The following is a 16,657-nucleotide window of genomic DNA, read 5'->3' on the forward strand; positions in this document are numbered from 1 at the left end:
TGCACTTAAGCATGTATATTTACACATTTGCAGGCACTTTCAGATATTAAGTGCTCTCTGATCTTTTCCCTTTCACTAGCCAGCAATTTGCATCCAGTTTCCTCTTTAAAATCAAAAGCTCATTCAGCTGCCTATGGAAATAAACAGCAACTATAACACACTGTCTTCCTTTAAGTTACATACATTTAAAAATAAAGGTGTTCATATTATACCTCCTTATTAGGAAGCGATCACCAACTTATAATCAATTATAGTCTCAAACTGGCGTATTTTAATGGCTATCAAATAAGCACATTTACTTAGAGAGAAGAGTTAAAATTCACAAATGAAAAAAAAAAAAAAGATTCAAATCACTAGTATACCGTGATGTGCAGCAGTGTATTACTACAGTATCCAAAACACTTTAAAGCTGCTGAACTGGATCAGCCACACAACAGCCAATATGGGCATCATCCTGTTCACACTAATGACTCACACTCAAAGCAGCAAGCAGGCTTCCCTACATTGAACTACGGCCCAGAGAAGTCACACTGATAAATGCAGAGAAACTACAGTAGCACAAGGGAGAAATTTTTCCCCGCATATATATACACACACACGTATTTGGGTTTTTACAGGTTTCAGGAAACACTTCACAGTGTGAAACAAACCTATACATACAAATTTTTATTAAATGGCAGAATATCAAACCATGGATAACTGCTCAAACTGAGAAGCAACTCATTCTTAAACTGCAACACTGAACATACGAAACAATGTGCAATTTGGGCCAACAGTACGTTACCAACATTATCAGTAATGAAGAACAAACACTCTATCCAGTACAATACCTCTGCTTATACAAACTGTACTGCTTGTCTAATCCTGATGCGTATAATTTTGGATACTTCTACAGGCAGTATAACTACTACTGCCATAAGGTGCACAGGGTACCATACAGGACTATGCTAACAGCCTTAAACTAAGAATATGCTGTAAGAATGTCCAATAGCATTTTCTACATTGGCTGATTGTAAAACAGCCTATCACTACCAGATGAAGCAAAAAACAACTCCTCCAGAAAAAAATGTAGACAACAAGAATACATTTAAAATCTTACATGCTCTCAAGAAAAACAAGGTCAACAACCTGCAGTTACTGACCTAGTTTGCATCTACTGCATTCAGTAACAGAAGCTTGGCAAATACACTTCTTTCCCATCTGTAGGGTCAAAGCTTAGAGCAGGTTGACTTTTACTCCAAGAGTACTAAGGCAGCTCATTAGTTTTCATTTTTATTCAGAAATGAACTGCACAATCATCTTGCAAGGTAGCTACCCAAATATCCATGAACTCTCAACCTGACTTCTGCTAACCAAAGAACAACATGTTTTATCCTGTCCAAAACCAGGGTAATATAACTGAAAGGAACAAGAACAAAATCATTAGTGTGCTTTGAAGAGATAATAAGAAACAAGTTCATCAGCATTTTAACCAATAGAGCCCTTCGTACCCAAATGTGAAAGCAAGCAGTGGATAAGGTAAAACCAGAACACTGCTTACTTGTTGCTAGGCTTACCTAAAAATAAATGCTGCTTTAAGGCTGTTCTGGGTTAGTTTAAATCTGTTCTGTTCAGTGACCTCAAGAATCAAACCCTGAAAGAGTGATCCTCCCGCAAGAGATTCTTATCTGCTCCAGGAGTGATCAATACCTTTGCCATTCACAGCGTTTCCATTGATCTACCTGTAGAGAAAGCTCTGCTAACACTACAAATCTTTCCTCCCTTCCTCAAGGAAAATCTGTCTCAAATAAAAATTCAGACGTACACAGGGTTATCTTAAACCCTTTTTCTAAGAGAGGGAATCTATACTTAAATGGGTCATCAAGTACCAGTCTGACAAAAGTTCCTGCTGATAGTCTCTGAAGTTCACCAGAGCATTTAAATTAATAGAGATCTAAACACAGTTTACGCTTTCCTCAGCTGAAAGTGCCAGCAAATATGTAACAGAAATACACAAGAACAACAATGCAAAATATTTAAAAATCAAAAAGTCAATAAAAATATGCTGGCTGAATTTAACTTCCCAGCAAATTGAGCATACACCCAGTGTTGCTTTTAGTCTAAGACTTTAGATCAGCTTGAACTAAGAAAAACTACAGCTTAATAGTGTTCAACCTCTCCCATCCTTCCCCCCCACTACTGTTTCTACCAATGCTCATCTGACTGCAGGAGGAGAGCTCTAAGCCAGAAGGAAACTCCATCCTCAAACCAGTCTACAACAAAAACAGATATTCAACAGTGCAAGAAAAGGGAAAAGGAGGGTGAGAACAGCAGAGCAGCACCAGCATTAGCTTAGACTGGTTTAGAACTGTCATAGAGCAATATCGTGACTATAAGCTGCCTTAAAAGAAGAGTGATTTAGGGTGGTGGGGTTTTTTTGTCCTCAAAGTCTATCTGCAAGTGATTGGAATGCCAAAAAAAACCCCACACTTGATTCATCTAAATGTGTACATTCTTGAATGTATGTTCACAATTTACCTGAAAACATTTCCATGATGTTTCCTGCCCCATTACGTCTTTAACATTTTTGGATTTCTCAGAAAGACTCCAAACTTTAAACAGATCCCGTCATTTTAATTAAATCCAAGAAATCTATCAATATGTCAAAATAAATGGCTAATAAGAAAAGAACAGGACACATACACAGGCAGACATCTATTTTCTCATTCTCTCCCCTTCACAATCCTTCTTTAATGTTTTAATAAGCATTACTTGTACTTTAGGTCCAAAATTCTAACATTGCCATTAAAGACTGTGATATATAAGCTGCGTCTATGTGTGTTAATCTAAACTTCAGAATAGCTTTAGGACGTACCTTAAGGTTGAGTACCGCACGTACACTGCAACATACCTTTTCCACAAAATGCTGTGGCACACAGACAACTCTAAGCCTGAGCCAAGTTTCATAATAACCTACTCTTCTGATTGAGTACAAGCAATCTGTTTCGAAGTCGTAGAACTTAAGTGGTACCACAAGGAACTTCTGACATTTCAGAAGGTTGAATTAAAAAGAAATACAGCATTTTGTGTTATTTGTTTAAAAAAAAAAAAAAAAAAAAAGGGCCGGGGGAGGAGGAGGAAGACACATTTTAACAACACTGCAATCCTGAAGAGAGTAGTAAAAAAGCAGTGACAATTACATTACTATACTGCTAATACTGAACTTTGGCTTGAATCTTGCTATTCCTACACTAGTTTCCCTGGACAAGATTTTGGTTACCAACACTGAAAATACGTCAGAAGCTGAAGCAAGCACTGCTTCTAAGTACATAAGCAGATGTACACACAGGCTTTAATTTTCTGCTTTGCTAGTCTGATAAGGCGAACCCTAAATAATAACAAGCTGAAGCAAACTAACTCAGCTAGTCACACTGTTAAACTTCTCTTCTAAGCTGTCCCAAGCTCTTGCGTAGCAAGTTTACTTCAATCCATGCCTCACAGAATAGAAGTAGCACAGATGGATTATTAAAAAAAAAAACCACACACAAAAAAAAGTCAACTCAAAACCAAGAAACATTCTCAGGAACTCTAGAAGCTTCTTAACAGAGAGGCCCTCCTTAAAGAGCACAAAAAGAAGGGCCAAGAACAAAAAGTCATAATAAATGCAGCACCTCTTCAAAGGGTGCTCTGGAAAAGCCACACCACATGTAAAGTTAAATAAAGTGAGGAAGAGAAGGCACTGAAGCAACAGATGTCTCTGAAATGCAAGCAACTGCACCCTGACCCCATAAAACATTTTCAATTCCTGTAAAGCATGTAAAACCATTAAGGCAGTTTTCTGAATGTTAGCAAAGAAGTAAGTTTCATACTTAATAACCAAGAGCATATATTCACCTTGTTATGTTTTTATCTTCACTTGGAAGCTACTCCAATACTACAATTCTTCCCCTACACATCATCTAACTTCTCACATTCAGATATCAATGTGGCAACTACCAAAGAATTATAGTATTTTAAAATCTATTTAGCATTCAAGAATTATCACCAAAGAACAAGCATGTCATTCACATACATTCAGCAAGGACTGCATGTGCTATTTGTCACTTGAAACCCCAAATGTTAATCCACAATGTCAACAAAAGATAGTTCTGTAAGAAAGTACAATTAAGGCAGGTGGCCTACAAGTACAAGGGTTCCTTTGTGGACATCAATTTCACAACTAGTTTGTGTGGCGGCAGCCCTTTGAGTTTTTCCGTAAGTCCTTTATGTTGTTCAGTCATTAAACAATTCTTCACACCATAGAAAAAGAATACCTACCATTTGACAGCTAAGTTTTGCACCTCACCATTTTTATCTTCCAGTAATTTTAAAATCATCTTCACCACCTTTCTTTCACTGTCATCATCCAGCTTGATAGAATCTTTCTGTAGTTCTGTCATCAAGTCATTAGTAGCCATAAACCTGACAAAAGATAGTCAGATAATTATTGCTGAAAGGATACAGGTTATTCACAGTGCTCAGGATTCAAGATTTTCCATTTCCACCATTTATTATCAAATAAATCACATTTAACATTGGATTACTCTTACCTGTTTTGTGATGCAAGTAGCATTTACTTTAGTTGTAAAATAAAAAGGAGAAAATTTGTCTTTAAAAATGACAATAACTTTTAGTTAGGTCATCATCCTTCCCTGATAAGAACAGCAGCTATATATTTTACTTTCACTGTTTATGTTAGATTCCAAATGATCTCCACAAAGAGAAACTGACACTTTCATGGATTTTAAGTAGTCCTTTCATTAGCTGTGCTGGTATTACACAAAACAGGATTTTATTTTGAAAGTTTGTTAAAAAAAAAAAAAGAGTAATCTCTGTTCTGAGTTTATTTTAAAACAACTTGTAGGTGAGAAAAACACAGAGTTTTTTAAACATTATCCCACAAAATTCACAAAAGCCAAACATTAACGAAGTGAGAAATAAAACTGAAGCTGCATTTTGTGCTTTTCATTTACTTCCGCTGTACAGACTAGTTTGTTTGTAGTCCTGACAATGGGTGATAAATTTATCTCACTCTCAATCTGGGGTGCCACATTAAAGACTAAGATTAATTCTTGAGAGATCACGCAAATAAAATCAGCTTCCACATCAATTAATTTACTATTCAATAACACTGTCATATCCACCAATACATGAACATACTGAGTTTGTGTCTTTTGTTGATTTTCATTCTGAAGTCTGTTTTCCAATCTGTTCCTCTTTTCTAAGCGTCCTCTCTTCTCAGGAGAAGTAATACAGATGCATTACTCAATTACGAATCCCACGGGCTTCAGTGCTAATCCCAACCCCCATTCAAAGCTCCAGACAAAACTGGTTTGTAATTAAACAGTTACGGTTGATGTTTGGACTTCAGGCACATCAGCCTCAAGCATACATCACTTGAGCTCAGGTCATACTTGGAAAGTTATCTTTACAGCCTGACACGGTAGATACTTTTTTATTGAAAATTAAAGCCAAGACTCTGCATAAGCTTAATATTCAGCACAACTGCCAGGTGCCTGCCCTCACAGAACGGACCCCAACTTGTCCCGTCTTTATATATAGTAATTCCAGTTTAATAGTCTCAAGGTGTTTCTAAGATAAAGACTTCAGTCATTTTTCATTCACTCCAACAGTCCCACTGAAGCAAGCCTGTAATCTGACAGGAACCAGATGTGTGCATGAACAGACGACAAATGCAAATGGCATCACCTTTTAAGTACAGCAAGGAAAAAAGCCACTTGGTAAGTCAAGGTAACAGACAGATAGTATGGGAATAAAGATATACACGAAGTCACGCAATACTAAAACATTCAAAAACTGTCTCCATATTACTGCTGTACTTACCTCCTTTTCTTAAACCTTCTTAATAGCCTCCCCTCGCTTCCTTGGTCAATAGCTCCCAATTCCTAGCCTTATGAATCCACGTGCACTCATCACCTACTAGTGACAAGTTCTTAAACTAAGCAGAGCTTGGGCATCCTCAGTGGTGCTCAACTACAACTGAGTAGTCCTCCTGACAAACTCCTCCATTAAAAAGAAAAACAAAACCCAACCCAAACCCCACAATGGAGTGGGGAGGCCTGGCAACTTTAAAGTAGCTGGTATTTAGAAACATGGTTTTGAGTAGTTTAGATGTGGCCTTTAGTCACAATTGCTTCCTCTTAAGGAAGGACATGGACCTGTTGGAATGGGTCCAGGAGAGGGCCACAGAAATGATCAGAGGGATGGAGCACCTCCCCTATGAAGACAGGCTGAGAGAGCTGGGGTTGTTCAGCCTGGAGAAGAGAAGGCTCCAGGGAGACCTCATAGCAGCCTTCCAATATCTGAAGGGAGCCTACAGGAGAGCTGGAGAGGAACCCTTTGTCAGGAAATGTAGTGACAGGAAAAGGGGTAATGGTTTTAAATTGGAAGAGGGGAGATTTAGATTAGATATTAGGAAGAAATTCTTTACTGTGAGGGTGGTGAGGCACTGGAACAGGTTGCCCAGGGAAGTTGTGGATGCCCCATCCCTGGAAGTGTTCAAGGCCAGGCTGGATGGGGCTTTGAGCAACCTGCTCTAGGGGAGGTGTCCCTGCCCATGGCAGGGGGGTTGGAACTTGATGATCTTTAAGGTCCCTTCCAACTCTAACCATTCTATGATTCAGGCACATAAAAATTTACCTGGCACAAAGCAGCAGCCTGTCAGCAGTTCCTCATACCTTGTCCTCAGAGTAGTCACTCTCCTTTTGCAGTGAGGACACTACTTCTCCCATAGCCACACAGTAAATTGCCACCTTACATTACTGCCCATTTTGAAACTTAAGTCCAAGTTTCCTGACATTAAATGCTACAAGCATTTGCACTGGACAAATCAGTTTAGCCAAAAAATGCAGGATTAAATTTTACAGTAAAGTGTTTACTCAAACTGTGGTTTGTAATTCAGTTCTCTGATATCAACAAGGTAACTACACTGTCCCTCTTCAAAGACAGATGATCTAAGAATAAATGCATTTACAATTACTAGTACTAAATACTATTTTATCCATTATGCAAATACACAATACACATAAAGTTTCATAAAACATGCTACTGCATAACAGCCAGTTTGTAAAGGTCTATCATCACTCGTTTTTATGGTTTGTAAAGGCAGATTTTAATCTATGCTAAGAAAAAAAAAAAATTAATATTTGAGAATTCCAAAGTTGTTCAAAGCTCCTAGAACAGGTTATTTCTAAAGTGTGTTCTCCTAAACAACTACAAAAAAAGTTTTAACTACACACAATTGGGCAAAAAGCGCTTGCTGCAACTGCATTTGACAGGTGTGACCTACACCTCTTACGCAGTTTTAAACTCATCAAAATCGGTATTTAGTCGTAAATCCATTAGATTTTTTTTCTAAGTCATCCTCCCCATAAGCACAAAATGCAACACTCACTTAACTACAGAAACAAATTAGCATGATAAAAGTAAAAAAAAATCTCAGTAACATTCAGAGGAAAACATGTTTGAATCTATTTTTAGTACAATTTAAATAAAGCAGGGAATTCTGGACTGTCTCTTTTTAGACTAATCAATATTTTTTTCTACTTCCAAAATTTCTAGCCTGAATTTTCCAGGTAAAATCATGTTACTAAAATCTGAAAGAAATTGACATGAAAAAAACCATAAATTTATCACATCTGTGTCCAGTGCTACAACAGTTTGTCACAAGCAAACAAGACTAATCCAACTTTCTGGTTATTTAATTATCACCTCTGTTTTCCTTTAGATTTTAATATATTAACAAGAGACTTGTTTGGATGGCAAGATATTCTTTAACTATAAACTAAGCACTGTCATGCTGCAGCAAAGCAAAGAAATCCAAGTGTATTTTATGCCTTTTTCCTCTCTGTATTCACGTACCCTTTTTGACAAATAAAGGTTTCAAATGTGAATTTCTGGTAGCACCCAATACAAAGAAATGCAATTATTTTTCACCTAATGTTTTTCTAGAACTACTGTGTAAATGTATCATCTCTGGTGGTTTTTAATAGCTTACTTATACCATTTCATTTTCTGATACTCAAATGTTTGCATTTTCTCTGCTATTAATTTATTACAGAGCAAGCAAATGATCCAATAAAAAGCAGTGCTCTTGTGACAGATCCTAGGGTCAAAATTACATATACCAGTCCTGTCCCCATAAGACTTAACTGGGCTTCTTTCTCTGGATGCACAGGCTTTCAGAGGCAGTACCAAATTATGCGAGGAACACAAAACCCCTCTTGTCTACAAGCTGCAGCATCCTGGAAGCATGTGAGCTTAGGATGTTCTCGGTGGCCCTCCCTGCTCCTGTTCGCAGAATCACAGGATCCATATTTTTTTTTGGAGGTTGCAAAGGGAGCCGGGGAGGTCATCTCACCCACTCTCCCTTGCTCAAAGGGGGCTGCTCGCTCAGGGGAACGTCCGTTCGGCTTTTGAGCATCTGCGAGGATGGAACCTCTGACCTCCTCCCTCGTCTTCAGCCCCGCGCAGCTCAGCAAACCTGAGCACCGCTCAGCTCCTCCCGGCTGCCTGGGATCTCTGCCCCGCGACGCGTGGAGGCCGCGGCTTTCCCTGCCCCGTTCTTCACGGGCAGCGAGAAGAGCCGCTCCCCTCCCGCCAACTTTCTTCCTGGGGTAACAGCAGATTCGCGCCCAGCCCGCAAGGGCGGCTCCGGGGAGAGGAGAGAGGAGGCCTGCTCCCACCCCGAGAGGCACCGAGGCAGGCTCGCAGCACCGGGCCCTGCTCGGCCCCGCCGCCCTGTCAGCCGTGGCGCCAGGCCCGGGCCCGGCGCGGAGGCGGCGGTGGGGGCAGGGCGGCGCGGGGCCTGCGGGCGCGGCGCAGCGGGGCGAGGGCCCGGGTCGGCGGCCGAGGGCGTTAGGGGTGGGGGGGAATGCGGCGGCGGCGGCGGCTCCCACCTGAAGTCCTTGTCGCTGGATGTCATTTTCTCCAGCAGGTTAGAGATGTGGTACGAGGCGCTCGCCATGTTGACGGACCCGGCCGGGCCGGGGGGGTGGGAGAGGAGGAGAGAAGAAGGAAGAGGAGGAGGCGGCGGCGTTTTCCTGGCCTCACCGGCTCCACTTCGCCCGCTGCTGGGGACGGTGCTCGGGCGGGGCGAACCGGAGCCGGGGACGGCGGCGGGGGCGGGCGGGAGGAGGCGGGGGCTCCGCCGCCTCCTGCGGCTGCGGCTGACACGGCGGGAGGGGCGGGGCAGGCCGCCCGCGCTCGGCGCCGGGTCAAAGGTTGCCCCTCGCCGTCGCGCTACCTGATTGGCTCCGCCAGCGGGCGGGAGGTGTCCGCCGCCGTGTGACGCCAGAGCGTACGTGGCGCAGAGCGTGCGCGGGAAGTTTAGGCCGCCGTTGGAGAGTGGCGGGAGGGGTGGAAGGGGGAACGGCGCGAAGGCTGGCTGGGACTACGCTTCCCAGCGCGCATCGCGCCTGCGTGGCGCCCAAGGCTATTGGCAGTGCATGCTGGGAGTTGTAGTTCGGGAGAGAGGCAGGGCTTTGGCTGCGCGTTGCCCCCTGGGATGTGGAGCCTCGGTTTGCTGCCAGGCTGGAGCACTGGGCGTTGTGGGGGGGGGGGTGAGGGTGGTTGGTATATCTCGGTGAGGGGAATAGCCGGCTGAAAGGTCGTCTTGTACATAAACTTCTTGTTCTCCACAGCAAAAGGGGTCACCGGCGTTCTCAGCGCCTGTCGGTGCCCTTCGCGGGGCACTGGGCACGCTGCTTTGTGTTCTGTGGCCGTTACAAACCCACGGCCTCTCTCAGCAGTAGGGAGGCTGCAGCGCCTCTTCCAGGCCCTCCCGTAGGCGTGCAATGGCTGCCGTCGTAGCTGAGCATTCTCTGGCAGGAAGCATTTGGTGGAAGTCAAAAGTGGTGGTGGGAAAAGTAATTTTCTTGGTAAATAAAGGCATGCTTCTGTTGGACATGGTTTGCAGGAAGCAGCTTGAAAATGTGAGTGCTTTCAGATGTCTTGGAAGCCAAAGGGCACCTTTTAGAGATTTTATTTTTTTTAATATTCATGTTAGTTTCATTGCTTTTCTGGGCCTAACTCATGATCTGCCGATGCATGGGTAGATGATGTGGAGCTGTAGGAGAACTGGCAAAATACTTCCACATGTTACAACCTCCTTAAGGTTCATGTTAAAATATGAGAACGTTAAATAGCTTTAATCCTTCTCAGTTCAGTTACATGTGTGTACAGCAAAACTCCCAAATAAGTGCTTTTTGGTCCCTTTATGTATATTTAAAAAAATATATATTCTTTAAAATTGGCATTTATTAGATGTAGCTTGCAGGCAGCCTTACACAGCAGCTGATGGAAAACATGTGCTCTTTCCTTAGTGTGTGGAGAGACATCATGTGGCACTACCATGGCCTGCCACCCAAACACAGTGTACAAGCAGCTGTTTTGGAAGATACCCATGCTGTTAATTGTCTGTCTGCTGTATTGGAGAGAGAGCTTGATCTGTACTGGTCTCGTTCCCCAGAGCAGCTCGGTGGTAGGTTAGAACTGCGCAGCAAAATGATGGATGAGGTAAGAAGGTGGTGGGCAGTGTGGTGTTGGATGTGGCATTGCGGTGGGGTGTGAGGTAGGGATGGAGAAAGAAGATGGGAGTAGTTGGGGGGAGCGAGGCTTGAGTGTCCCAAGGAGAAATGGTGAAATGTCAGTACAGGTAGAGGAACTGCAGTGAGGGGAAGCACTCAGAAGGAGAGCTGACACAACACTGGCTGATTTTTCAAATAGGCCATTTGCTCCTTCGATTTGGGAATGGTTAATTTAGAGGTTACCTTTAGAGAGGGAAATTCTTTACTTCATTTTGCTTGAACACTTGTGTTGGATAGTCAAGGAAGCCAGCTGGAACTATACAGATGAAGATAGACTCAGTCTTGACTTGGTTGTGACAGCTGAAAATGGTTTATGATGTCTGAATTGTGGTGATATTATACACCACACAGAAAAACTGTGTAGTTCCTCTTTGAAGTACTGACATGTAAAAAGTTGAAGGACAAATGTTTGACGCTTGGCACATTGATTCATATTTTGCCATGTGAACATTAGCGCTGTTCTAAATCGTTTCGGTGATGGTGACTTTTGAGCCATCTTACAGTTCCCAGGAACAATTTGTTTCTGGGATGTCATTGTCACACTATCAGTTCTCACCTACAGCAGGAAAAGACTGTTCTAACCTGGTCTTTGTTTACATTCATGACTTTAGTATTAAATGGGGATTGGGTGGTTATGGGCTGGTAACAGACCATCTGTTCCAAAAATATTCTGCCCACATGGTTACCGTGATGCATTCTATTGGATGAGCACGTCAAGCCAACCAAATGATAGAAAATTCTCTGTGGTAGGAAAGGTCTTTATGTTGATTGCTGTTGTGGACTAAAGCATTCCTGTAAGCAGATCCACTCAAGTTGGGATTTAACTTTTTAAATCCTTACCATTTCCAGTTAGTCGCTAAACCAAGCTATTTCCCATTTTGGGAATCCTACATACATTCACTTATTATAAGAGAGTATATGAGAGAAAAAAAAATTCAGAACAATTCTGCGGTGGTCTGCTATACAACCTTGAACACTTTAAAAATTATTTCTAAATCATTTAGCATCATCCTTCCCATGCTGGTTTCTATACCTCAGCCAGCTTAGCCTGCCACTGCTTAAACCTGATTTCCTATTACTGCCAGAATTACAGGCCATCATGGAGGAAGTCAAAGTATTTTTTTGTTCAAGTACATTTATTACAACTGGGATTCAGCTATAGTAGATGCAATGTTCCAGAGGAAGTTAGACACAGAGAGAGGCTAATTGAGAAGAGATTTTTTCCAGCTGATAGCAAACAACTTCACAGATGGAGTGGTACTCCTGATCTGTTCCCTGTAGACACGCATATTAGATGCTCTTGGTTCATTCACAAAGATAGCTGAAAGCTTAATTAAATGCTGGAACCTGAAAGGATTTATCTTGCTTTACACTTGCAAATATATTCCCCGAATGCTGAAGATGAAAAAAGAGCGGAGTTAGTTTAGAGATGCATTCGCAGCACTAGAATTTGAACCCTCACTGATTTGCCCTTTCGCTTCACATGGGAGTCGTGAGCGGCAGAGGACATAAGGAATGTGCTGCATCTTCATCTGTCGGCATGGAAAGAGCTGTACCACACAGCCGTACTCAGCTTAAAGGGAATCCTTTAGGATGACACGTTTAAAGCTGGTTATCGTTTTTTACAGCTGGTTTTGGGGAAATAAAAGGAAAATTGCTGCTCTAAGTCAAAAGCTGCTCACCACTGCAAGCAGATATTTGAGCCAGAGAACATTACAGTCGTGCTTTGTCACCTAGATATGTGACTGACTTTGTACATCTGAACTTTGAATTTTTAAAAGGATGTCTGGAAAGGAAATCTTTACAAATTTATTGGCTGATTATATTAACAAACCACAGATGGTGTCAAAGAAGTAATCTAGGCTTAAGCATGAAAGAAACAAAAAGGAATGGTTTGGCAACCTTTAACTTAAAGCAAACAAATTTAAAAAGCGGCATAAACCTACACTAGTTATACAGGTAAATGTGTGTTTCAAGGCATTAAGGTTAACGCCATATTGCATGGTATAAAATATTATGTTCCAAGAGATGAAGATGAGTTAGCCATAGAACTCAAAACTTGGCTTTGGAATCTTAATCACAGCAATGCTTTTGCGGGGGCAGGGGGATCCCCCTTAATTTTCTATTTTCCTTATTTTTAAAGTTAGACAACATTCCCTAGCAAATGAAATTCCTGCAGATGAAATTCCTTAGCCATTTCCAAAGTAGGGCACGTTTGGAATTAAATAAATCAGCTGTCCTTCACCTAATAAGCCAAAGTTTTACTTAAGTTTTTCTTTCTTCCTAAAGCTGAAAAATTACTTGTATGCAAGTTAAGTAAGAATCCCAAAGCATCTTTCCAAAAGCAGTTGGTGCTACTGTGCTGATTCTCACTTAAGACTGTTTCATTTCTGGACAATAGAAGGTTCTGTTGTTCTCATTTAGAAGAATTGCTACACAGTTACCAAGAAGAATAAATAATACCTACAGCTGTGAACCGCCTGGCCTTTCTTTCGTAACCCAGATAATCCACTTCTGCAAAGCAAAGTAAAGCAAAGCAAACTGGGTGTCTGATTCCATCAGCTTTAAAAAGAGAAAGATCAGGAAAACGGTGCTGAAAATAATATATGCATCTGGTTAAGTAATGGACTGAAGCAACTGTCAAATGGGCTGAAATTGCCTCTCTAAAAGAACAGACCTCCAATAGCACTCTCATCATAAGATTAAGTTTCAGGAAACATAATATCTTGAACAAAAAAATGTAACAGTATTCTGATTAAAAGCCAAAAAAAAAAAAAAAAACCCAAACCTAAACACTGCACAGCCTTTTGCAGTGTCTGTGGTCAAAACTTTTCAAATACATGCCACAAACACCCAAAAATAAAAAACTAAATCAATCTTTCAAATAAAATCTGATTTGAAATATGAGCCAGAAATTTAGATTAAAAGATTTTTATTATTGTATTATTTTCATGCCAGATGAACTCAGTTTGTAGAACAAAAGATTTTTTTTCTTCCTCATTACCTCTTCTGAAAATCAGTCCAGGTTGTTTATCTTTTTGCTTGACCATTTGTATTTTCATTCCTTATCACGAGACTAAATCTGTTAATTTGTTTAGAGCCAATTATATTTCCCTTGATGTCAGCACACCCAGCTTTCTTCATATAACAATCTCAGTGATGCTTGTACTAGAGGCACTTGTCTCCGGTAAACTTACAGGCAATTGTTTAATTGGAACTTCTGATATTGAACAATACTGTTTGTGTTTCAGAAGTTGTAAAAATACAAATTATTTGAAATGTTTGGACTATTTAAGCTTATTAGGTAGCTGTGCTATGGATTTTGTTTATTCTGGATCTCACGTTTCAGGAAAGCCTTGACCGCATTGATAATTTAGAAATTTCTTTGTTAGTACATTGGCTAATTACAGTATGAGTCACTGTTTGTCAAAGTGGACATAAGGGCTAATCTGTTTAATTTCACAGCATTTTAAAGCAGTGCTGCTGTTGTGTTGATTCTTGCTTAAGAGTGCTTCGTTTCAGGCCAATAGAATGTGCTGTCTGTCTCCCTCGTTTATGAGACTTGTCAGTAACAGCAAAGATGAAAAATACAAGTATAATTATTCTCCCATGAATCAAGGTGAACAGGGAGGCTAAAACTAAATTGGAATGAATGAATCTATGGAAGTGTAGAGTGTAACTTTGCAGGGTCTGATTTATTGAAGTGAAACTGAGTCATCCACAGGATTGTTCAAGGTAAAGTGACTCAGAGACTCTCCTTTTGGAGCAGAGGATGCCTGTTGCCAGCCTACATTACTTGAACAGCTAACATAGTCCACTGCCTGTCAAGATGTGTCTCTGTTGGCTGCCACAAACTGACTCATGTTTTGATCTTTTTTGTACTCTGTGAACGTTTTATTGAAGGGCTGTACTTGTCTTGAACTCACATGCTGGAGCTCTTAATATATGTGTTCTTTTATTTTAAATTTGCTATTTGAGAAATAAATTTATAGTAATGACTCAATACACACTGTCATCCACATTCTCACAGCAGAAGAATCTAAAAACATCCCCTGACTTCCATATGCTCTGCAGGAGAGACTTCTCCACGCATCCTTACGTAGCTGACTGCAGTTCTTAGACCTGACTTGTAATACCTGTACCATTCAGGTCCTCCTGAGCAGGACCACACACTTGCTGGTCTTTATTAGAGGCTCTTCTGGGACTGAGAAGCTCTGCATTTGATCAACTCAAATGTTCTTTGATTATTTTTTTTAGTGAACTGAAGTATATTTAACACACAGTAAGTGGTTATTATCTACATAATCTTGTCAGAGGAGTACTAAGTTCAAGTACTGATTAGAGCCTATCTGTGTAGTGTCCTCATGTTGCTTGTTTTTGCAAAGAGAACAAGGGCATAGCATGGTAACGGACTGGAAAACTGCTGTGAGATTGCTTTTGCCATTTGCACCAACAGAACTGCCACTTCTCCCTTCAAAATCTTTGAGTACTTTGAATTGAAACCTTCAAAAGGACAGAAGTCAAGATCCAACCTCCAGAACATAGGAATCTGCTAACCTATGAGAAGGCTACATATCTCCTTGTCCTTGTTACACAAACTTAATTAACTGAGCCTCAATCATTTGTGCCATGACCATTTCCACTTGACCCCAGAGATGGGGCTGCTGAAGGAGCTGGGATCTCCGGGGTCTTTCCATTTTTTGGCTGTCCTGCATACAGGTGGTGATACCAAAGAAGAGGCGATGACCAGTTTCTTCAGCTCTGCATGAAGGGCTTTGTGGGTGTCAACAACCACTTGAACAGATACAAGAATTAATTTTAATTGCAAATATTCTGACCATTAACCTATTGAACTTGGTCTCCAGTGTCTTTCAACATGGTTTTGTTCTTTAATGTAATTCATTAACTACATGTTTGTGTGCTAAAATTAGTTAACACAGTCATAGGTGTGAAAGTTGTTTAAATATGTATTATCAGGTTATTCATATCATTCCAGGATTAGTAGCCATGTATTATAATAGCAGGGTATAGTCTAAATTTAAGAGATACACAAGACAATGTATGTTTGAACTTGTCAGAGCCACCATTAGAATTTTTAAACCCTTCAGGTATGTATAATTTCTCTTCTCTTGATAATGAATATGTATAAAATTGAGTAGGACTGCCAAGTATTGGCGGCTCATTTGTGAATTTATGTATATGAATGGCAAATATAAAACAAAATATCAAAAGAAGCAAGATTACCAGCCAAGAATCTCATATATCTCATGTGCATTACTCAAGTGGGAAGAGGCTCTTAAAAGACAGCATCTGCAATTAGTTATAATACTTTTTAAATCATTACATGCCAGTAAGAAAAACATATATTGAAAAGAATATGTTTAAATTTCAAAACAATCTTAAGAAATGCCTCCTGTTGTTTCATTATCTCTCGGGAGGTTAATGATGCCAGTAGTTCTCACTGAGAGCTGGCATTTTTTAGTATCTTCTATCAGAAAAGTCAACCCACGCTGCTACAGTCTGATACAGAGGAATGTCATTTCCAAAACAGAAATATTTCTCCACAACTCCTTAGTCTTTTAATGCATTGAAATGTTGAGTCCTATTACTTACCTTAGAAACAACATCTTCTGCCTGTCACAGTCAAGGTGACCTATTTGATTTTTAATTTTTTTACCACTTTTGTGGTACTGCCACTTTAAAGGCATAATTTTATCTCTGTATTCAGCTATAATGGTACCACATCAGGGCTTTGTTCTGTTATCATCTTGTAGAGGCCAAAATTAGTCATTTTTATAAGATTTTTGCATTATTAGCCAGTGCTTCAGAGAGCCTGGAACAGATATATTGTAGAAGCAATGTCATTTGAAAGGATGAGATACAGAGAGACAATTGTCTGCTCACACATCACAAGATAAAGATGATTTTGTCTCTCAACAATTTGTAAGAATATCCTCAAAGTCCATCCTTAACAGTGTTTCTGGAGGCAGTGTTTTCTCTAGATATAGAAAGAAGTAAGCTTGTTTCTTTGT

The 16,657-nt window shown here is 40.6% G+C and overlaps 1 protein-coding gene across 2 annotated transcripts in view; it reads right to left on the reverse strand.

Moving 5' to 3' along the window:
- CAND1 (cullin associated and neddylation dissociated 1) overlaps positions 1–9,221 on the reverse strand; it is a 31,968-nt gene extending 22,747 nt beyond the window's left edge. The window contains exons 1-2 of one of the 2 annotated variants that reach the window (XM_074162981.1): positions 8,937–9,221; positions 4,297–4,440 (exon numbers count right to left, since the gene is read on the reverse strand). In XM_074162981.1, coding sequence (XP_074019082.1) covers positions 4,297–4,440; positions 8,937–9,004 — 212 coding nt within the window. In that variant the 5' untranslated portion in view covers positions 9,005–9,221. The remainder of the gene's footprint in view (positions 1–4,296; positions 4,441–8,936) is intronic. The other variant, XM_074162989.1, reaches the window with a different exon arrangement.
- Between the last annotated feature and the right edge of the window lie 7,436 nt (positions 9,222–16,657).

The sequence above is a fragment of the Numenius arquata genome, chromosome 2, assembly GCF_964106895.1.
Source record: "Numenius arquata chromosome 2, bNumArq3.hap1.1, whole genome shotgun sequence".
In the NCBI taxonomy this organism is placed as follows: Eukaryota; Metazoa; Chordata; class Aves; order Charadriiformes; family Scolopacidae; genus Numenius; species Numenius arquata.